At 40.4% G+C, this 23,314-nt stretch overlaps 1 protein-coding gene across 1 annotated transcript in view; it reads right to left on the reverse strand.

Annotated features, from left to right (window-relative positions):
• DOCK4 (dedicator of cytokinesis 4) overlaps positions 1–23,314 on the reverse strand; it is a 426,479-nt gene that overhangs the window by 206,535 nt on the left and 196,630 nt on the right. Inside the window, exons 6-8 of the mRNA XM_044920179.1 lie at positions 22,814–22,962; positions 17,788–17,872; positions 10,357–10,508 (exon numbers count right to left, since the gene is read on the reverse strand). Of these exons, the coding sequence (XP_044776114.1) occupies positions 10,357–10,508; positions 17,788–17,872; positions 22,814–22,962 (386 nt within the window). The remainder of the gene's footprint in view (positions 1–10,356; positions 10,509–17,787; positions 17,873–22,813; positions 22,963–23,314) is intronic.

The following is a 23,314-nucleotide window of genomic DNA, read 5'->3' on the forward strand; positions in this document are numbered from 1 at the left end:
CAAAAAGATGTTCTATTTTTTAAAAGAAAATAACAAAAAATCAAATTTCCTTTCAACAATTTACTGACAGATTCTTTGTATTCATTACAAGTTTAAAAACTGAAAACTATCTAAATCATTATGAAATACTATTTATTAGCTAGATGACACTTGCAATTGGGTTTTTTAAAGGTGAAATGATTTAAAAAAAAAAAAACAAGACAGCTACAAAGTGTCTAACCTGATATACAAATGTTAATGTGTATAAGAACAGGTACATTACCTTCCATAGAGGTTATAGTTTCCATAAGTTTGAGAAGGAGCCAAAGGCACCAAAAAAGTTAAAATGCATTGCTTTAGACACTGCAAATATTTTTGTGAAATGGAAACACTATATTGGTTAAAATACAAAGAGATGGTATAGAAACTGTCTTTAAAAATACTTGACTTAAAGCTTAAGAGTATTTTCAGTAGCATTAGAATCCAAGTTCTGGAAGGACAGGGATTTTTTTTTTTCCTGTATTATTCACTGACGTGTCCCCACTTGCCCAGATCAGTGCCTGGCTCTGAGGAGGACAGCAGTAATTGTTTGCTCAATGAATGAACATCAATGACTCAACAGCAACAGTGTGAAATCATGCTCAATGGAAATAAAAAGAAGACCTAGTCTCTGTTTAACTTGCAGTCAAAAATCTCTAAATAGAAATACTGAGGAAAAGGCACTGTATATGTGTCTGCCAATTTTTATTCACATTTTTTAGCACGACAGATTTTGCAAATGATGCTCCCATAGGGACAGGTCCGACAGTGTGCTTCTGATGCACACAGAGTACCATGAAATAACTCCATCAACACTCCGGAAGCCCTCAACACCTCGATTTCTCCCTCTCACTGATAAGCACATCTCTACCAGAGTAGAAGGATGACAACAAAAATGAAGACAATAATGGCATGATCTTACAATGTGTTGCCTCAACAACAACAAAAGACTTATAAGCTTCTTTTAACCGCATCAATGCCCACCCAGTGGACACAAAAAGATGATGAGGGAATAAAGTCTTATCTTCAGAAAAGGAGCCAACGAGGGCCCTATCATTCATTATTCCTCTGTCAGTGCTCAACCGTCTTACAACAGAAATCGCACCAAATACCAAAGAAGTCCTTGGGAGATGGGTTGCTCAGTGTGACTGTAACTTCTTCAGTGGGGAACTTAGGAAAATGAAATCGGAATTCCCTACAAGCAGCAAACACAGTGCAGAGCAAGAAAGAGATGACCAGCTTCTTGGTAAAAAGAACGCCAACCCAGTCGTCTTTCAAAACACAGGAAGAGGGGTAAAAGGACCTTCTGGTCACATTCTCCAAGACTACACTGTCTAAGTAAGAGGAGGCAAGGAGCCAGAATGAGTGGGGAGAGCTAAGAATGAGAAAGCCAGTTCTGAATCCACGGACTCTGAGTTTTCAGTTTTCCGCCACCTTGAATTTCCAGCCACTTATCGTTACAATCACGTTTTAATTTGCAATTTGAAAAATAAATGGAATTGTAAGGCTCTTAAAATGCTACGGATAAAAAGAGTGGATGGCTTCTGCCCTGTGTGTTCTCAGCACGGATGAAGTTATTTCTCTGCTTCTTTTGTTTTAATTTAGATCTGCCTCCTGGTCCGTTTCTTAAAATGTCCCCGATGAAAGACATCACCACATCTCCAAAGCGATTATTTGTTGTTATTTTTTTTAATACGTGACACAGAAGTGTGACCAAAGGGGAAGCAAACCACAAAATCCGATTAACTCCAAAGTGACGACGGTCACAATTTTCACGCACCTGCTGGAAGAATTAAGTGATGGAAAAGAAGAGAGAGAGTGGGAAGCGGTAGCACCTTTAAACAGGAGGCCCCAGGGGAAGGTCACTGTGGGTCACTAGTGGACAGACGCCCACAGTAAGATGTGTGCCAGCACGTCTAGACACAGCAGGAAACGCTCCGGGCCGTACGGCATAGCCCATGTTGCCACAATCCAAGGAGGAGTTCTGAACGCCTTCTTCATCTATTTTTGTTCTCAAGCAGAGTTGTGCTCCCTGCACGTATGGCCAGACTTTGTCTCTACACTGTTGCCGTGCTTTGGAGAGGTTACAATTTTGAGTTAGCTTTGTAACCCAAAACTCTAAGAAGAGTTCTGCCAGCTACCTTTCAGCATTCACAAACCGTAAATGCTCTTCATTTATGATAAAAATATCAATGCTGAACTCATGTGATCACACTCTAATCAGTTGCAAATGATGTATGAAATGAGAAATTCTAGCACAGTGCTCAGAGAATTAAAATTTCTGATCCGCTCTCTTAACTGTGTTATGTACAATACGTACAATGTACTATGATGCATACAACACAGACACACATTTTTCCTAGGCTGGGCTGAGCAACCATTCTCTCTTGACAGCTGCCTTCTATAAGCTCTTGAAAAATGTTCCCAGTACCTGCAAAAACAAAACAAAATGCCACTTCTTTAATTTCCTTTAAAAAATGAAAAGACTATTATTAGATCACATCTGCCTCGGAAGAGACCTATCAGAAGCTACGGCTGTCATTTCTTTGCTTCTCCTCATCATGATGCTAGATTCCCAATCTTCTTGCTCTTTTCCAACTCTGATGCTTCAATCTCCATCTCGCCAGCACCTGCTTCGGACCCCGACTTCCTGAGCACCCCTGGAATTAGCTGTGTAACTTGGGAGCCAGGATTCACTACCCCTTTCAGACGTCTCTCTTCCGAGGGGCCTCACCACACACAGCAACTCTATTACTCCTCACTAACTCACTTCCTACCACACTTCTGCTCAGCGTCCGCTCACCATGTTCCTGTAAATCACTTTCAGCCCCCACTTCACTCTCTCTTTCGCTCTCCAGTGACAGCAGATCTTGCTTCCCAGCCTTACCTATACAAGATCAAGGTCACAAACCCAGTCTCTCCATCTCAACATTTTCTGTACATTTCACTGCCCTCACCTCCCTTCCTCCCACGTTAGAAGCGGCGCCCTTCCTCTCAAAGTAGATTCCTTCCCCTGCATCCTGGATCCCTTCTGCCATTTGCTCCAGGATTTGCCTTTGAATCTCCAGTAAGGTCTCATTCTGCTAGCACACAACAGATGCTCCCATGTAGCCTGTGTCATGAGGGAATGAATGAACAACTGAATGGGTAGAGGTAATCTGTCATTCACAGAACTGTTGCAATTCTTCACTTCTGAGAGGACACACCTGTACCAATTCAGAGTTTCTGGGAAGCTGGTGCTAATGAAGACACAGAATTTTGCTTGAGCATGTAAGGTATTTCCTCTCACAGAATCTTTATTCATCTGCTAAAAGCTGCTCCTTTGCTTTATATATAAGTCAGAGCTTATGCTTTAAAGGTAGTGTTATAACGCACATATTATAAAATACTGAATGTCCTAGACCTTAGGAAAACATTCCTCTCAAGCTGTGCCAAATTCATTATCAGGGATACTATTGTCAGTTTATATAAACCCAGGAATATTACTGTAGGCAGAATGGAACCAAGACCATCCATGCAACTAGTGACTAGACCCCAGATTAATAAACCAGTCTTCTTCTTCATTGCTTGTTTGCCTACGTGCAGAAAACATTTCAAGCAGGTAACTCATTAACCATACACACTATATTGATAAAAGTTAAACCAAGAACCCATATACCTACCACAGGGAACCCATAATCATTAAATTAGCTCCACTATATGGCTCCACCTATCCTTTTCTTCTGACTTTGTTTCTCATTTTTTTTTTTCTTCTTCTTCTTGCTGAAGTATTTTAAAACAAATCATAACCCTGATGCCATTCTGTTTACTAGTAAGTCTCTCTGAATCTTACCTAAACTATAATAACTTGTACCTAAAAAAATCAACAATAATTCCTTATAAAATATAAGAATTCAAGACCAAATACTATTTATAATTTCTGGCTATGTTAAAGTACATTTCCTATTTGGGTTTTTGAAAATCGTAATCTTTAGAGCTACCATTTACTGACCAATTACCAGGTGTCAAGCATTACACTATGAAGTGTATCTGTTCTCCCATTTAATCCTCAAATAATCCTGAGAGGAAAGTGCTATTATCATCTTCATTTAGCAGATAATTAACAGCCATAAGAAAAATGAATTAACTCACCCAGGCTGATTCAGCTACTGAATTAAAAAAAAACAAAAAACAAAAAAAACCCCAGGCTCTCTGACACCAGAGCTGGGCCATTTATAAACTATACAGTGGTGCCTCTACCAGATATGGGAAGATACATGTCTTGAGGACGGAGATACATTCAGACATACTTCATAGTTCTGTATAAATTCACGTTTAAAAAAACCTGTGCCCCACCAATAATATTCACTACTTATCTTTTTCATAAATGACAGAATTACGATGATATACTAAAAAAGAAGGTGATTGTGGGCAACATAAAATTTACATGGAAATGAGGCATTTCAAAGAAAATGAAGACTTTTTATGTATTTCCTACCATGTATGATGGTAGGAAAAATACATAACTTCAGGAAAGAATGCGAATAAGGTACCGACAGAAAATAAATTTTATCTGAATTTAACTACTATGAAAAGACTTTTGGAATTGAATCACCAGAATAAGACTTTCCAGGAGTACTACCCTGCTGCTATTTTCTCAAATAAAAGCCCAAGCCAGCAGCATGCATGCATGAGCAGCCCTGTACTAAGCTAAGTACCCATTTGTGGCACTTAGGTCCTATTAAATAAATTCTCTGATGAGAATGAAATACAGTAATAGATTAGTCGTGAAACAAATTTACAGCTTTAATTAATGAAGCCTTAGGATACATCAGTAAACAAAGTAATGAAAGTTATAAGGGAAGTAGTCAGCCAGTGAATGATGTCATTTTCATTGGCCCATATAATTTATAGTCTGTTGTAGATTAATTGACACATATCCACACAGGGAAGATATGAATGAGTACACACATGCAGAGCTGTACAGCCTGTGGAAAACGGAAACACCGGGAGTACTCCTGTCACCAAACTGTTCAACAACCAATTTTAAATGCAAGCCAAAGGAGACACTGTAGCATATAATGTTAACTAGTTTGATTTCTTTATATATATATATATATATAGACATATATATAAATATATGCATATATTAAATATATATGAATATATATATATATTTAAAAAAAAACCTCCTGATATTCCCAATCCTATAGCTCAGTTTATGCACATCCACATCCTTCCGCAACCCTGTCCCTTTCTCTGGCCCCTGGCTCATCTCCCCGCCTGCAGTCTCAAGCCCATTTCCTCATGCCTCCGAAGGGACACTGATCCACCAAAGACTTCCCCTGTCCTCTGAGTGCAGTCTCTCCTTTGTTACTAGATCCTTCCTGTCAACAAGCTCATTTTCTCTCCCATTCCGGTTTCTTAAAAAAACAAATCCTCAACAAACCCCTTACCACACACTGGTGAATAAAACTTGGTTGAGGAAGAAAACAGGATATGGTAAGTACGAAAGATGAAGAGAATGGGTGTAAAAAGTGATTCAGAGTACTGACACCTGATGAGGCTACAAGTTAAAATACCAGCCACATGACATACCAGCTGTGTCACCTATTAAATCACTCTGTGCCTCAGTTTCCCCATCTATAAAAAGTGGGGAGAGTAATAGTACCTACCTCATAGGGTTGTTACAAGGGATAAATAAGTAAATATTTTTAAAAGAGCTTAGAACAGTGCCTGGCACATCATATGCATTATATAAGTGCTTTGTTAAATAAATAGAATAGAAAAGAAGAAAATAAAATAAAATTACGGATGGTATCTAGGGAAATGACTGCCTGACTTTTCCAGCTATACCCTTGTAGACTGAGGAAATTACAAACTTTCAACCAGACAGATGTTCTCGAAAACCACTTTACTCATATAAAACTTAATTTATCAAACTCATTTTTCTACTGATTATGTAAATGTCAAGACCGTACAAAACTCAGATAAACTAAAGTATGTTGTATTTCCTGACAGTTGAGTCCAATGTAGCTTTATCTGCAGGGGACTCTGGGCTGGGGCTGTTACACAAACAACTGAGGAAGGTAAGCTGGAAAAGAAGGACAGGGTAGGTGTATGTGAGCAAGATGGTGTCAGAGGTTGACTAAGTCTTTGCGATTACTTACAGCAAGAGTTGTCTTGCATCAGAGGCCTAACATTCAGGGGCACCTTCGGATAGAAATTGTTTTGAGATAAAATTAATGGGCTTTCTAAGTACGGCCCAGCTTCAGTGACAATTTAAGTTTGTTGTTGGAAAACGTACCCTTCCTGGTATTGAGGAGACACATGCGGGTCATGGTTCCATTGAGTGAACCAGGAGGTGACAATTTTCATATGTTATCTCCTTTTGCATTTGCTATCTCCAAGTACTGCTAAGCTACTTATCATGGCACAAAGTAAGAGTCAATGATACTTTGCTTTCCTTAAAGTACTTGAGAAGGACTCAATTCAGAAAACCAATTTCTGTAGCACAGAGCACTTCTGTGGCCCTGTGTTAGGTTTAGTATTATCATTACCAATAATTTATAACAGCTTATTATTAAGACTACCAGTCTCTGAAGGTCTAACTCTGGCCAGTAAAATCCTGCTTGACTATGCAAACTTTCTGTGCCTTGGTTTTCTCACCAATAATATTAGTGCTGATGATATTTTTAAAGCACTTAGAATGAAGTCTGGAAAATGGTTAGTGCTCAGTAAATATTGGCTGTTTGGGGGCACCTGGGTGGCTCAGTCGTTAAGCGTCTGCCTTCGGCTCAGGTCATGATCCCAGGGTCCTGGGATCGAGCCCCGCATCGGGCTCCCTGCTCAGCGGGAAGCCTGCTTCTCCCTCTCCCGCTCCCCCTGCTTGTGTTCCCTCTCTCACTGTGTCTCTCTCTGTCAAATAAATAAATAAAATCTTAAAAACAAAAAATACTGGCTGTTTGCTTCTTAGAAGAGGAAAGTTAAAAAAAAAAAAAAAAAGTCCCAACCAGTTGTCTGCCTTGTGGGAGGAACAAACATCTACCTCTCCTCATCGTACCTCCACCCGCTGTGCACATGTTGGCCCTTCTACCTATACCCGGACAAGGTAACTTCTTGTGACTAATGGTCAGGATCAATGCTATAAATATTACACTTAGAATGTGTTTTATTTTTTGTATATTACAGCACTCATGATCTTTAACAACAAAAGCATTCACTTAAATATACCATCTTTTGTCTACAGATTTACATTGTTTGGACTGGACTTGGAACTCAGGAAAAAAAAATCAAATGATCAGATTCCTCAACAAAGTAATTACGAGAAAATTTAAGAGGGAGAGAGGGAGGGAAACTAGCTGAAAAGTGACTTGCGAAACTTATCAACCAGCTGTAATACATCTTATAATTCACAAATTCCTTATCTGGGACTCCAGATAAGGAATTTGTAAGGATTGCAAATAAGGAATTTGGGATTCCAGATAAGGGTTCCAGATAAGTGCTAACTCCAGATAAGGATTCCAGATAAGGAATTTGTAAAGTTATATGAGTCAATATGGGAAAACTGAAGACTGGCAGGAGATGGATATTTGATCAGAAGGGAATATTAATTTCTTAGGCAGTAATTTCTTTGGAATTCCCCTTTTTAGGGATAGACCCCAAAATATTTACATTTGAAAATAGGATGTCTGGTATTTGCCTCCAAATAACTTGGGGGCAAGGAGGAGGACCAGAAAGGGGTATGTTAAAACAAGACCAGGTCTGAGCTGATCACTGTTGAAGCTGGAGGCTGGTACAGTGAGCTTTATGATACTATTCTACCTTTTCACACATCTGAAATTTTCTAAAAAAAAAGTTTAAAAGAGAAATGCAAGTTGATTTTAAAATACCCATACATCCCACACTGTTGGGCCTAAGAAGAAACACAATTTCTCAAAATCATATTTTACCTTTATAATACCTTTTTCTGAAAAGATGCAAATACTTTACACTCATGTGGTAGGCTGGGAGCAATGAGGGAAGCCAGATTTGTCACCAGTTTCAGGATGAATGAAAAGACAGAGGCAAGTGAAGGGGTCAGGGGTGGCAAAGGTCAACTGCAAAGACCAGAATCAAGTCCGGTCTCCAGATCTGCACATCCTAAGGCCTCTTTAAAAGGTAATGGTGATATTGCCCTGTGCCCTCAATGGAACCAAAGCTACTCACAGCAAGGTTTTGAAAACTCCCTAAAAGAATCATCACTGTGTTGCCCAAGGTCTCAGAAAATCAAGAAAATAAATCTGACACGGTTCCATCACCTCGTAAGCATATATATTCATTCTTAGTTATTCTTTTGCTGATCATCTTTACGGTGATTACGGGTGCAGAAGTAGTGAAGAGGGATTTAGGCTTAATTTCTTCTAGGGTCACTACTTATCAGGTGGATTATCAGAGGAGTGTGTGTGACAGAGGCAAGCGGGAGGGGAAGACAAAGAAAACGGGGAGGGAGAAGAGAGAGGCAGGAACCTATAGGAGCCCAACCACGTCACAGAGCAGGAAAAAGGTCCAGCTCCCTGTCTGAACTTGGGGACCACAAAAACATATTTTGGGGATCATGCACCCAGGTTATTTTCCTACTTTCATCAAGTACATAGGAATAAAAGAAGGGGAACTCTGTTGCTTAAAACCTAAAAGGATGTTTCAGGAAATTTCAAAATGTTTATAACAAGACAAAACTAAGAGAGCGGCTAATATTAATCCTAAATTAACACACTCCTGTGGTGATACAATGTGAACATTAGTGGCAAAGGGGAATTTATATAGTCTTCAAAACCTTAGCTTAACAGGAATGAGTAGAAGAGTGACCTCATTTCTCCCTTTTACTTTTCCTATAGTTTGTTAAATATTTTAGAGACAACATATTATATAGACAATGGTATGAGGAATTTTTGTTAAACTACCTGGAAACCAAGCTCTCTAAGACACATTTCAATATGTTAGCAAGTGTTATCTCTAAATAATCTTTCACATTTCTAAAGCAAGTGCTAAGCTGCAATTTGGATCTATTTTTCAAGCCTTTATTTTCTTCCCTTTTTAGCACTGCTGGTTTGTGTTTCTAACTTACTGATTCATTTCCTTTAAAAGTGTATAAAGCAGATTTTGAAACTATTATCATTGTTATTTACACATCTTATAAATTCTGTCCTTGCTATCCAAAAATACTATCTTTAAATTCTATGGATTCAGTCCACTTGTCAAGAATAGAAGGTACCCTTACTAGTAGGTTATGATTAACACAGAAATTAATTCACCGAAGATTTTATGGCTATAAATGCTTTAAAAATAAACTTCACACATATTTCTTAGAGAAAACAAGTATTTTTATTTTTTAACCAGGAGAGAAATACTCCAGAATTATTTTGTGTTTATTTTTTTAAATTTTTTTTAAATTAACATAATAATGTATTATTTGTTTCAGGGATACAGGTCTGTGATTCATCAGTCTTACACAATTCACAGCGCTCACCATAGCACATACCCTCCCCACTGTCCATCACCCAGCCAGAATTTTTTGTGTTTATGAAACAATATATGTGGCTCAGAGTTGCTTAAAATTGTCAGCATTTTAATAAGCATCATTTTGTAAAACACAGTGAAGTTGGGTCATGTGAGAGTTGTGTGATACAATTTTAAATCTAAATTTAAATCTTTTAATGTAAAAGGTGGTATGCATTGTGTTCAACCTTAAAACAAATACAAAAAAAAATTTGAAACATAAAGAGTGGAGGCTTTTGAATAACAACCAAAACATTCACTACAGGTTTTTCCTAAATATTAAAAACCTGCCCTAAGAGAAGACTCTGAGAACTGAGAAAGAAAAAAAAATATGTGAAACAGTTTACCATTTCACAGCTCTGAAACTCTAATGGGAAGGTTTCCAAGTACTTACCCCTCTCTTGATATTATCTGATGCACAGAGGACAAAAATAATGCAATTGTTTACCACAAATGTGAAAAATACAACATGTTGACCTTGATAAGCAAACCAACTTGGGGCTTTAGAAATAATGTCTTCCTTGCATTATCAATACAAAGTAACTCAAATAACAGACCTGATATCAATCCCATACTTTCATTTAGTAATCATTATCATGGTTCTACACCCCTTTTGAGTTTTTCAAAGAACTTCTGTATGCATCACCCCATTTAACTTTCATGGGAACCTCCAGAGGGTAGGCAGTTTAGAAATTCACATAGTTCTACAAATGAGCTCATAAAGGAAAAGTATACAAGGTCATATATCCTAAAGCTTGTCAATTACAAATGCTCACCATTCCAATATTAAGAAATTCCAGTCATGTTTCCATATGCAGTTACCTGATTGGTCGATTCTCTTTACTGTCAAAGAGTGAGAAGATGACCTCAAGCTCCTCCCCCAGGTTGGAACACATGAGGCTCTTCATCTGCACAAAGAGGTGGTGATTGCTGGCCTGAACTGGGGTATCTTTCTTCCGATGTCGATGCTCCATCTGAGTAACACCCCCCAACAAAAACATGATCAGCATGGACTGAAGAAAACAATGGGATCCAACAAACTAGTTAGCTATTATGATGTCCTGTGGTATCTTCTTTTTTTTTTCCTGTGGATTTGGCATCTGGTTGGATGTTACACTCCAGATTTTCTTCCAACTTCTAAAATAAGAAACCATGAAGTTTGCAGATTATCAAGGAATCTTGCTTTAAGAATTTGGTTTGTTTCATCTATCTATCTGTATATCTATCTATCTATCTAATCTATTTATTGGGGGAGAGGTGGGGGAGGGGGAGAGAGAGAGAATCTTAAGCAGGCTCCACGCCCAGCGTGGAGCCCAATGTGGGGCTCCATCTCACAACCCTGAGATCATGATCTGAGCTGAAATCAAGAGTCAGATGCTTAACTGACTGAGCCACCTAGGCGCCCCAAGATTTTGGTTTTAAATCATTTATGTTAAAATGATACCAACTTGCTGAGTAGATTCAGGCAGCATGATGTTCAAAAGATTCTACTGTTCCCTTATCAACTTCCAGGGTGAGAATAAATTATTAGTTACCTTTAAAAAACCCGACTAAATTGTATCTGGTCATTTCACTGATGGTAGCTGAACAATGCAGCGATGATTTCACATTTTTCATAATTAAACATCCTGTTAAAGCATATTAAATTGCAGAACTGTGGTAGTTTTCTGAGACACGCTATGGCAAGTGATATTCAATCATGAGAGCAATAAAATGTTTCTAACTTGCCGTGGAGCTACAGGGCAGCAGACTGGGGAAGCCAGTGAGATGGCTAAGCTGAGGAACAGCATCCATGTCCATCTTACTTCTGCCTAGCGTAGGCTACACTTGGGAGGCAGGATCAGAAGTGAGCACTAACACAAGCTGAAGGAGGAAAGGAACCACCGATAGTTCCAGGGTTAAGAGAACATGGGGGTGATCAGTCAGGCAACACACACTTGTTAAGTGTCTCTTATGTGCCAAGCAGTGGGAATGCACTGATGAGCAAAAACAGAAATAGCCCCTACCTTCACGGATCTTATCTACCAGGGGGAGCAGACATCAACAAAATCATCCCACATACAGACGGGAAACTGCAACTGTGACAAATGGAGGGGAAGAACCAGATTATCACGAGGATCTGGAAGGATGTGATCTGACTTGTGTCTGGACAGTCAGAGCAGGTGTCCTGAGAAAGGGACACTTTGGCCAAGAGCCAAAGAGGGAGCAGGACCAATGAACCATCTAGAACAGTGCTTTTTCAACTAGGTGCAGGAAAAAACCAAGTTGTTCTTCCCCCTAATCTACTATAGGCAGATATTTCCATAACAGACAATAAAAATGTCATGGTAATGTTAGAATGTTATGAAGGTTTCTAAACCTTTACTCACCACTTTTGTACTTGGACCAGTTACAAACAGTGCACGGTCCAGCTAGTTCTTGGACCACTTTCCAGAAGTGATTCAGGGTAAGAGCACCGGAAAAACATACACAAGGACTGTGTATTCACAGAACAGGTGCTAAGAATGAGGAGTATTTTTGCTTTTCTAATACAGATTACTAATGGCCACCTCTTTTGGCTCACTAGACAATTAAAAAAAAAAATAGCTCAGGAATTAATCCCACAGAAATGGGGTAATATCCTTGGCTTAGGGGTAAGGCACATAACCCTGTTTCTACATTAACCATCTTTTTTATGTTTCTTAGTTCAACAATTCCTGACTGACCAAGATTTGAAAGGAAAAAAACACCATCTAAATTTACGGTTTTAATGCAGCAGGATGAGATTACCAGAACTTTTCATGCTTTTATCTTTTAATTTAAACTACTCAAAAGGTAAACAGTTAAAAATGCAATTAAGCAAATGCATCTGTAATCACTGTATACTCAACAGGTACAATGGACATCTCTCTCCAAAAGTGAAGAGTACACTTTCTTGTAAAGTGCACCTCAGCATTGTGTTATGTGTTAGTGATAATTGCTAGAAAAGCTTCCTGCAGAGAAATATTCTAACTATAGGGGGCAAAAAAAAAGTGTAATTCTGCCTTGTTTTCTGAGAAGGTCGCTCTATTTTGTGCTTTTAAAATTTCTTTTTTACCAAAGCAAAAGAAGCAGCATACGTTCATAAAACTACATCTCTTTAACTCACAAAGAAGCTTTTTATTTTCTGAAAATGCTAACTTATTTATGGATATACTTAAAAGTTTAGGGTAGAGGCGCCTGGGTGGCTCAGTTGGTTAAGCGACTGCCTTCGGCTCAGGTCATGATCCTGGAGTCCCGGGATCGAGTCCCACATCGGGCTCCCTGCTCAGCAGGGAGTCTGCTTCTCCCTCTGACCCTCCCCCCTCTCATGCTCTATCTCATTGTCTCTCTCAGATAAATAAATAAAATCTTTAAAAAAAAAAAAGTTTAGGGTAACACAGCATAAAGTACTATGAAGAAATGAATGACTACTAAGGACTAGAGTGGGAAAAACAGGTATAAAAATCTTATTTAAATAAAGGACCTCAAAGAGGCATCTGGTCTTTATTTCAAACAGTGCAAAGTTCCTAGTATCAGTCATGACGTTTACTAAAAATGGAGCAAAAAAAAAAAAAATAGCTCCTTTACTCATGCAAGGAATTCAATATATCTAGATCAGTGGTTCTCAACCTTGACTGCACTTTAGAATCACCAGGAGAGCTTTTAAAAAATACTTATGCCCAGGACCTATCCCAGAACAATTAAATTAGAATTTCTAGGGGATGGGGGTCCAGAGAGTGATAGTTTTAAAAGCTCCCCAGGTGATTCTAATGTGCAATGAGGGTTGAGAACTATTGATTGAGATCCTATGCAGAGACATGCAAATCAAAGCCGACTGAAAAATGCATTGTTGCATATTCTGTACAATTACTGCCTTGGAACCTTGAATCTTTGCATGCATGCCTGTCCTAAGCCTGTCTGCTTCTACCCTGATTACACACATGCGACATGAGTCATCACAAATGGCACCAAAATCTCCCCTTCCCTCACCCACCATTCTTCCAGGTCTGGAAAAGATGTGGACGTAAGTAGGTTATGATGACTTGTTTATCTCTTGTTAACTCACTACGATGGAGAACTGCTAAAAATATCTCTGTGAGGGACGCCTGGGTGGCTCAGTCGGTTAAGCGTCTGCCTTCGGCCCAGGTCATGATGCCAGGGTCCTGGGATCGAGTCCCGCATCGGGCTCCCTGCTCTGCGGGGAGCCTGCTTCTCCCTCTGCCTCTGTCTCTCTCTCTCTCATGAATAAATAAATAAAATCTTTAAAATAAATAAATAAATAAATAAAAATATCTCTGTGAAAATATTATTACAAAAACAAAATCAAAAAGGCATGTTCACACTTCAAGGGCTATAATTTGGTAGTTACAATAAACAGACAAAAATCCATCTGTGAAATAAATTATGGTTACAAAGGCACCTACCAGCCACTCTAAATGCGCTTATAATTTAACTAGACCTTTGATGAGGAAAAGAAACAGATTCATTCTACAGATTTATTGAAGGGATGCAAATTTTTAATCCTCATATAATGTATAAATTACTGTGTGGATTGCCTATACCACAGCTTTTCCACTTCAGCACTACCGATCATTTGGGCTGGATACTTCTTTGTTGTGGGGGCTTTCCTGGGTTTTGTAGGATGTTCAGCAGCTTTCTCTGGCTTCTATACACCAGACCCAGTAGCATCTCTCTCCACCCCCATCCACCCCACCCCCAAGTGTGACAACCAAAAATGTCTCCAGACATTGCCAAATGTCCCCTGCTCTCTGTTTGAGAACCCCTGGTCCACCCACTGAGGATCACAAAGCAAGAAGTTAACATGATCTTATAAAACCAAGAAAGGCTTATAAAAAGATATTCTGTATGCACAGATAACCAGAGAATCTAGCTAAGGCTCTCTTTATTTATAGGAGGATTGGGATCTGGCCTTTGGCAGAAAACCAAACGTTCCAAGTGGACATATGTTAACACTGCGAGGTTTAGCACGTTTTACTGCTTAGATGAACATAATTAGGTGAGAAAGATCTGCTAACAGGGCTATCCAAAATCTAAAGCAAGACTTTTTTCTTCTTCTAATGATGCAGTATGGATTTAGCAATGTACAAACATCTGTTTCAAATAGGACATGGAGAAGACACAATAAAAACAAACAAACAAATAAGTGGTAACAATCAATCAAACATCCTCTACTGGGGCATGCATGCCATGGCCCTTGATCCGTAAGTGATGATAAACACCAAAACAACAACAACAACAATGACAGCAAGGGATTGAAGGTGGTGCCTGCAAACTCTCCCTGGTGAAGTCAATATAGTCAGTCACTTTTATTTGCCCAGAGAAAAGGACCAGAGCAATGGACAATCTGATTATTGCTAGGCCAGGGTATAAACAGAAACCTGCCTTGAAGATAGCAGGTCCTTTTGAAGCTTATAATAATTTGGGTTTTTCTTGGGGTACTGTCTTTGCTTTACAAACAGTAAAATACAACCACTACAGGGAGAAATTAAATTTTCATGGAAAATCAGAAATGAAGACTCTGGGCTAGGATTTGAGCTATAAAAATGGAAAACACCCTGGCCTGGCAGTCACTACTCATCAGTGGTAGTCCCCTGCACCAGTGACAGCCATTGCTCATCAATCATAGCCCAGATGAGACCCCAGAATTGTATCAACATGGCGCTCCAGGCGGCCATCACAAACAAATCAGAATGTTGAAAAAGATGAAATCAATTTGGCATCCCATATAGGACATTAGGTGAAAAGAACAAAGATAAAATTGCACACATACAAAATCAAACTAGAAAAACTAAAATATATTTGTGTCAGACACTGTTAGTTGCTTATCAAGTATATGCCATCCCTAGCTAAATACAGGGATGTGACTATGTTCTGGCCAATGAAATATAACTGCAAATGTTGTGTGGAATTTCTAGCAAAGCTCTTAAAGTCTTTGAACTAAGAACCTTTCTTCTTCCTACTGCTGGAGAGCAGATGTAATGGCTAGAGCCCTTGCAGCTGTATCAAACTTGGAAGTATCCTCGATGATGGAAACCATGTACCACTGGGCAGAAAAATAAGAGCCTTATCACTTTCGACACCATGAAACCACACACAAGCCCAGAACTTCCTGCCTCCTGGCTTGCATATTGTGAGAAAGAAATAACTTTCTATCATGTCTAAGCTTCTACTATTTATTTCATTGAACACAGCCAGATCTAATCTTAAGATTGAGCATATAAGGTATCAATCACTCTTGCCGCTTGCCTCTGATAAAGATGAAGCAAAGGTGAGCAAGGAATGAAAATCAACTGAATGCTTAGGTGCTCTGCAAACATTAACTGCCAAGGAAAGGTCATTTACATGCATTTCTTATTTAATCTTCCTAACAAACATGGTAAGAATTATTTCCTTCCTTAACAGAGGAAGAACGTGAAGCTCTGAAAGACTAAGTGATAAGCTCAAGACTACAGACCTGAGAAAAGGGAATTCAAATCTAGTTTTTTGGATCTATAACCATGGTCTTTCCATAATAACATGATGACCTCAAAAACACTGAGTGATTGCTTATTAAGTATAAAGCACTGTACAAGATTACCTTGGGCATGATAGAGGAAGCGTAAGACAGTGCCTACCCTGAAGAAACTTCCAACCAAGTGAGATTAAAGAAGTGAGAGACACATTTGATGCTCAATGAGTTAAATAAAGTAACTGCAATAAAGATGCTCCACTAGAGGATGTGACTCGCAAATAAGTTATACAGATTTTACTTGTTATGCGAGCAAAGAATTAGGGATAACTTGAACTTGAAATACTCTATTTTGTTTCCTTCCTCCTTCTCTGCCTCCCTCCAACTGACATTTAACTGTGGTTTTGCTATGTGCCAAATATCTACTTAGCAATGATGCCACAAAGGTGTGCCACATGAAACATCACTCTCAAGAAGCTCAGTGTGAAGGAAATTCTCTACAAAAAGCAGAATTAATTCCAACTGACAAAATAAGGTGTAGAGAGATAATCTGAACAGATCAGCGACTAAGGAAAAAAACCCAAAGTGGTAGAACTGCTTTCTAAAAATCAGACATAAGCTCTGATGGGCCTAGTGATGATTTTTTTCCCCCCACATTTCTCAGATCCAGATCATCTCAGGTCAAGAATTTCCCACTATTCTATGAAGACTATTGTACGCTTTGGAAGAGGCAGCATCTTCCAAAAAGGAGTCTTCTCTTTACCATAGGAGCTGTTCCTTTGAACATTATAGTAAGACACATGGGAAACCATATCAAAGTAAAATTACACTGGCGTAATGGACTTTGAAAGCCCTTCCCGGCCACAGTCTTCTTTGATTTGGGGTTTTAAAAGAGCTTAGTTAATATCAAGAAATTAGGTAATTTTTATACAAGTATTAAGATATAAGGCTAGGGGCACCTGGGTGGCTCAGGTGGTTAAGCATCTGCTTTTGGCTCAAGTCATAATCCCAGGGTCCTGGGATCGAGCCCCATGTTGGGCTCCATGCTCAGCGGGGAGTCTGCTTCTCCCTCTCCCTCTCCCTCTGCCTGCCGCTCTGCTTACTTGTGCTCTCTCTCTATATCTCTGTCAAATAAATAAATAAAATCTTAAAAAAAAAAAAGAATACAAGGCTAAATACAAGGCAGATTGGACCAGATTTAACTTACCATGTAACTTGGAAAAAACTCAAGTCGTAGGTGATGGGCAATACGATCAAATATCTTAGAATTATTAACAGACTTCAGCACTGAGGATGGATTAGGGTCTAGAAGGGGTGGGGTAAGATCAGAAGTTGGAAACAGTGGAGGAGACACTTTCAATGGATTCTGCGGATAGTGGTAATGGGGGCAGGGAGTGGGGGTAAAACATGTTGGGGAAGAATGACTGGATATCATTAGCTCCAACACTGTCCTGGAACACAACAGATAAATATGTATGATTTGTAGGCATTTCACTAAACTAACAAAATGTGCAAAGATGTGCAAAAGAACTTAAAACTTCTTTGGATTTACTTCCTAGTATCTAAGACTTGAGAGCACAGTAGAGCACATCATATAATTCTGGAACAGGTAAAGTACCTCAGTTTTTTACTTGGGGCACGGTCACCTCAGCTCTCAATTCTCTTTACTTGCTCCAAATTAAACTTGGAACATCCTGTTCTTACCAAATCAATCAAGTATGAAGAGCACCATAGAAACCACAAAATTAGCAGTGAGGCTGTGAACCAAGATTTCTTGTACCTACCAGTCGGTAGAGCTCCGTAATGCTGATGTCCTCTGGATCTACCATTGCATACTCTTTCCTAGGCACTAGGTCCAGTCCCAGTTGTCTAGAAAACACATGGCAAAAGTTTGGGGAAAAAGCCATCTCTATAGAATATATTAAAGATCACTATTTTTACTGTGTCACCTCGAAATTAGATATGTCGCCCACCATCCTTCTATTTTCTGCCTATAGTAACTGGTTACCACATTTGGAGTAGCCAACATAACTAGGCTGGACACCGGGCCTAACTTGAGAAAAGTGACAAAGGCAGGTAAATCGAGGGGATAGGTAGGCACTGGGGGTGGCATGCCCCTGCCACAGGAGGCCCCAAGAACTATCACCACAGAAACCCTTCCATCGTGGACTTGGGTAGAAACAAGAGCGAGACATACTTTTGTTCTAGAAATCAGAGTTGAGAAGAGGGAGGTTTGGCCTGCAGGCTTTGACGTAGCACTAAAATGCCTAGTTATATCCAGAGCGAACACATTTCTAATGTGAATCTCTGGCAACGTGTGTGTAGTCCTCAGTCTTAGAGAGTTCTGGGGTCAGTCATTAGGAGAAACTTAGGAGAGGCAGGGGACAGAAATTAAGGTAGCACAGTTTTAGGCCTGGCGTGGCGAAACGGTTTAAACTCTTATGTCGGATTGACACGACTGACATGTGGCTTACTGTGCTGAGAAGTGTTCTAAGGTTATACATCCAGCCTCAGTGGGAGCAAGTATGGTGACTGATTTGTGATGTCCTACCACAGACGGAGGAAAATCAGTGTAACTACCACGTCGCCTCTAGTGACCTTGGTGACATCCTCCTCCCCAGGGTGTCCACTTGACTACAATGATAGCAACGTTGTATCGTTCTCTTCATCTCCTGAACCTTCCATGGCCATCCCAAAGGTGTCACGATGTCTTTGTGACACCCTGTAGATCAAGGCCAAGATACTGTTTCTCTCCCAGACTCCCCTCAGTTACCCCATTCCAGGTCTCACTGTAATTCTCTGATGATAATTTTTCTGTGTCCCTTTCACATCCTTTTCCAACATGGAAGCCTTCTGCCATGGCATTTCCAGTTATAAAACCACAGCTTTCTTACTTGTGTATTAAAAAAAAATCCTGAAATTCTGAACCCTCCCCCAAACTTCATTAGAGGTTTCATAAGTAGAACTTATTGATTCAGCACTGACTTCAAGCCAGGCACTGACCGAGCCAGGCTGAGGGACAGCTGTTCTTAAGAAGATTACATGTCTGTGACGTTCTTAATGGCAGTAGTTGTCCTTGACATGAGAAAAGTTTAATTTTCTTCAATTATGTTTCGCTTTGAGAAACTTAAAAATCACACTTCCATTGTCTAATTTTTGCTGAACTTTCAAATCACAAAGAGTGCTGTGATTTGTTCCCCTCCAAGTACCCATGTCTCCCTGTTATGGACTGAATGTGCCCTCCCAAAACCCAATATGGCCAACCCCATCATGACTATATTTGAGGATAGGGACTATAATAAGGTAATACAGGTTACATGAGGTCAAAAGGGTGGGGCCCTAATCCAATAGAACTGGTGTTCTTATAAGAAGAAGAAGAGACCCCAGAGATTTCTCTATCTCCATGCAAGCACAGAGGAAAGGTCATGTGAGGACACAGCAAGAAGGCAGCTGTCTGCAAGCCGGCAAGAGAGCCCTCCGCTGGTACCTTGATCATGGACTTCCAGCCTCCAGAACTGTGAGAAAATAAATGTGTTGTTTAAGCCACCCACTCTATGGTATTTTGTTATGGCAGCCCTAGCAGACTTTTACATCCCCTTGGTCCACCTCACCAGGGATTCCAATAGGGTCTGTTCCCCATTCTTCACCCCCTCCCCCAAGAGAGAACCACTGCCCTACATTATAAGACATCATTTGACACCAGGTCAGTATTGCTGAGGAAAGATTATCAAGCAAAGTAAAGAGGATATATAACCACACATGAATCATGGCATCAACCTTACCCACGGCTCCTTCTATGAGAAGCTGTCCTACCCTGGGAGGCATGAGGAATTACTGAGGCAGTCTAGTCATCTGACCATCTCCCCTTCCTGAGCCACACTTGACTGGCCCACAGATAGACACACCTGACCTAAGGACATATAATCCATGGACTGGCCAATAGCTTATGAGTGGCTGATAGAAAATGCTCAGTCTAAACAGGAATAGTAGATTTTGGCTTTCAATGGGATTCCTTCTTTGAGAACTTGGACACAGAAAGTCAGAGCATCAGCCATATGCCACGAGGAAGAAAAGATACATGAAGGGCAACTGGTCTCTATCTCTGTAGAATGAGTAAAGACCAACTCTAGCTGCACAGGTTCTGGGGCAGATGTGAAGTCCAGAAACCTCCCGGGCTTGGGGCCCCAGGAGCCTTTAACTTGCAAGTCTCTCTCTCTCTCTCTCCTAAAGCTTTAATTGTTCAACTTCTGCTGGCTTCCTGGGTCTTAGGTGTATGAAGAGAGTTTCCTCCGTTTCGATTTTGTTTTGTTAACTCCTAGGTATATATCCTTAGGATAACTCTCCCAGTGTTTGAGATTTTCCTAGCTCACAGAACAGGATCGGGGCTGTGCTTTAATATCAGGAAGAAGAAATGAGGTAAAATGAGAAAGGAGAAAATGCTCAGGATACAGGAAACCAGAGCAGGGAGGGGAGGGGCACGTTCTTTATCATTTCAGTCACTGCACTGCTCTGGGACATCAGGAAAGAAGGATGAACAGATTCTCCCTTCTGTATGATCTTAGCAGGAAAAGTCAAAGGACAGCACAGGACTCCATGGGGAACAGAAACAGGTACCATTATTTTAACTCTGTGTGACACCTCCAGGTGAGAATACTTCTTTTCATGGCTCTGTTAAGGAACAAAAAGAATAGCTCCTCCTCCTCTTCCTCCCAAGCTTCCCACACGCAGACAGCTTCTCTTTACTACTCTTTAGCAGTGTGATACACAACTTGAAAGTGAACGTTCTTAATTCATGGCCATCCAGAGATCTACATGCTGACAGATAATTTTGCAGGACAATCTGATCTAGTTTAATACGCAAGAGAATTATCTGAATTTGCTTTCCATTTAGCACTATTCAATAAAAAAACTGATTTATACTTACAAGAATCCAGTAAATGCACAATCTGTGTGCTGTAAGTTGTTTTTAAGTTAAGGGGTCAAAGAAAACCAAATGAGACCTCAGAAAATTCGTGAATTTGAGGATGAGCTATATAAATTACATTGTTCATTTTCACGCATCAGTGTTTTACCAACTTACCATAAATTAGCCACAGAACTGCCCAAAGTACAAGCTAGAACTTACATGAGTCATGATTCAGTCATAATTAATGTTTTTCTCTCTGTCATCATCTTCCTTCCTAAAACTGAAAAAGTATCTTTCTGCCTGCTCTATATTTCTAAGCTATTTTTGATAAGCTACTTCATCCAACTTTCTTCCTATTTACAAACTAGTCTTTAAACAAGGACCAGCATAATGACTAAGAGCCAATATAAATCAGTGAAAACTCAAAGTTTTTATCAAAATGAAAAAGAAACACATGATAGATAGCATGGGTCCCTTTCAAACAGCCTTGATATCCACCCTGCCTGGCCTGCCTCATCTCACACAGCAAGACTGGAGGCTCAGTGCAAATGGCTGCCACGTTTTCTTCCTCAGGAAATGCTACTGGACTCGTACTGCCCTGGAGCCGAAAGGGCCCGTGGACCTCCCCTAGTTCAATGTACTCCTTCCACAGGTGAAGAAAGTGAAGTCAAGAAGGGCTCAGGAATTCGCCTCATGTCTTAAAAAAGCAGCATTCCTAGTCCAATGTCCTGCTGCCATTCCACACCTATGGTTGTTTTTTTCTTCCCCCACAGGAATCCATCTCGTAGAGGTAAACAATTTAGGGCTACCATACTGCTCATCTGTAGAAGGATGAATGGCGCATCTTACTCAACAAAATAGCAGAAGTACTCAGGGTGAGCATGAGGCTTCAAATGTGTCAGTAGGTCCATGTGCTCCTATCTGAAGATGTCATGTCTCAGCAGAATCAAAAGTGGCTTCTGAGAGAGCAACTTCCTGCGGTCAGAGGAAGCAGCGCTCTAGCTTCAAATCGGTTTTTCCAGATTCAATAAGAGGCGAATTTATCTGTGGTGTACGTCCTGCCATTTTCTCCTTTTCTGCCAGCTTTTCTTTTATTCTGTAGCCCTAAGATCCTCTGAAGGTCCAAATAGCCAATGGGGATTTGGAAGAGGAAAGGAAGGGAGGACATGACCATGACATTGAGGGACCTTTTAACTTCCTGCAACAAGCCTAGGATCATAGTCAAAGCGTATTCTAATTTCTCACCCACATATTAACATTCATACTTAGCACAATATCAGCCTTGATCAGAGCTATAAGTGATGAGATTTACTAAAGTGCTTGGCGGTTATTTTAGATTAGTCAGTTTTATTTAAGAGTAAATCTTGGTCTGCTTTTTACGAGTTCTCCCAAGCAGCTCCTCAAAGGGGGCCAATACATACACACAGGTGGAATCGGGGCAATAATGAATGCCCCACCAGTGCACCTGTTTTAAGACTTTTAATAGGCAGTGTTAGCATCAGTGTCTCCCTCCAGATTACTCTGGTGACATACTACCATGATACGGAAGAGATATATATTAAAAGCAAATACACATGCCAAACCTAAAGCTTATTTTTAAATAAGACCTATTGAGCAAAAGCCATATCCGGTTGATCCCTGTAAACATTTCATATTCTGTGAGCATGTGCACGCTACCTGACCTCACAGGGCACTAGAGAACAAACAACATCCTGGTGCCCTCACCAACCCTAGAGGATACGGTTCTCAGCTCCATCAATGATAGTCTTCCCCTAAGCCGCCACAAGGATAAAACTGAAAAAGCCCCATCTGGTGTGTTCTGGAGATATTACTGTGCACTGGCTCACACCTATGCGGCATCTGTCACCAGGGACCCCCCCACGACTGCGGAGGACGGTACTCACTCATTGCCCCAGTCCAGGCGGGCAGTAATGTGACGCTTCACATCCTTCATCCGGTCGTGGGTCAGATGGCCCACCAGCACCTGCCGCCGCAGATCCAGGATTTCATTCATGATGTGCCACAGTCGGTGGAAGAGATCACCTTCATTTCTCTGGGAAGTACACAAATGTGGAAGCGGTGGTCAGTCCCCACAGTGAGTGGTGAGGGAACCACACAGGAGAGGGAAGGACAAGTCCAGCTTCCCTCCACGCGCTTGCCACTCTGTGGGCAGACTCTCTGTTAACGGCTCCCTCTCCCCTCGCGCTCTCACATACACCCTCTGCTCTATATGCTTTCATCCAGGCTCACAACACTGCTCTCCAAGGATCCAACTTCACTTCTCAGACTCCCCAGCAGAGAGTCCTCACCACGCCTCCACACCTGCAGCTTACATACTCGGCCTCCTCTTCCACCTCAAATCCTCCTCTCTTTAGCTCCGTCCCAATTCTGTCTTCAAGGCTCCA

This window comes from Neomonachus schauinslandi, chromosome 12, assembly GCF_002201575.2.
Source record: "Neomonachus schauinslandi chromosome 12, ASM220157v2, whole genome shotgun sequence".
Taxonomy (NCBI): Eukaryota; Metazoa; Chordata; class Mammalia; order Carnivora; family Phocidae; genus Neomonachus; species Neomonachus schauinslandi.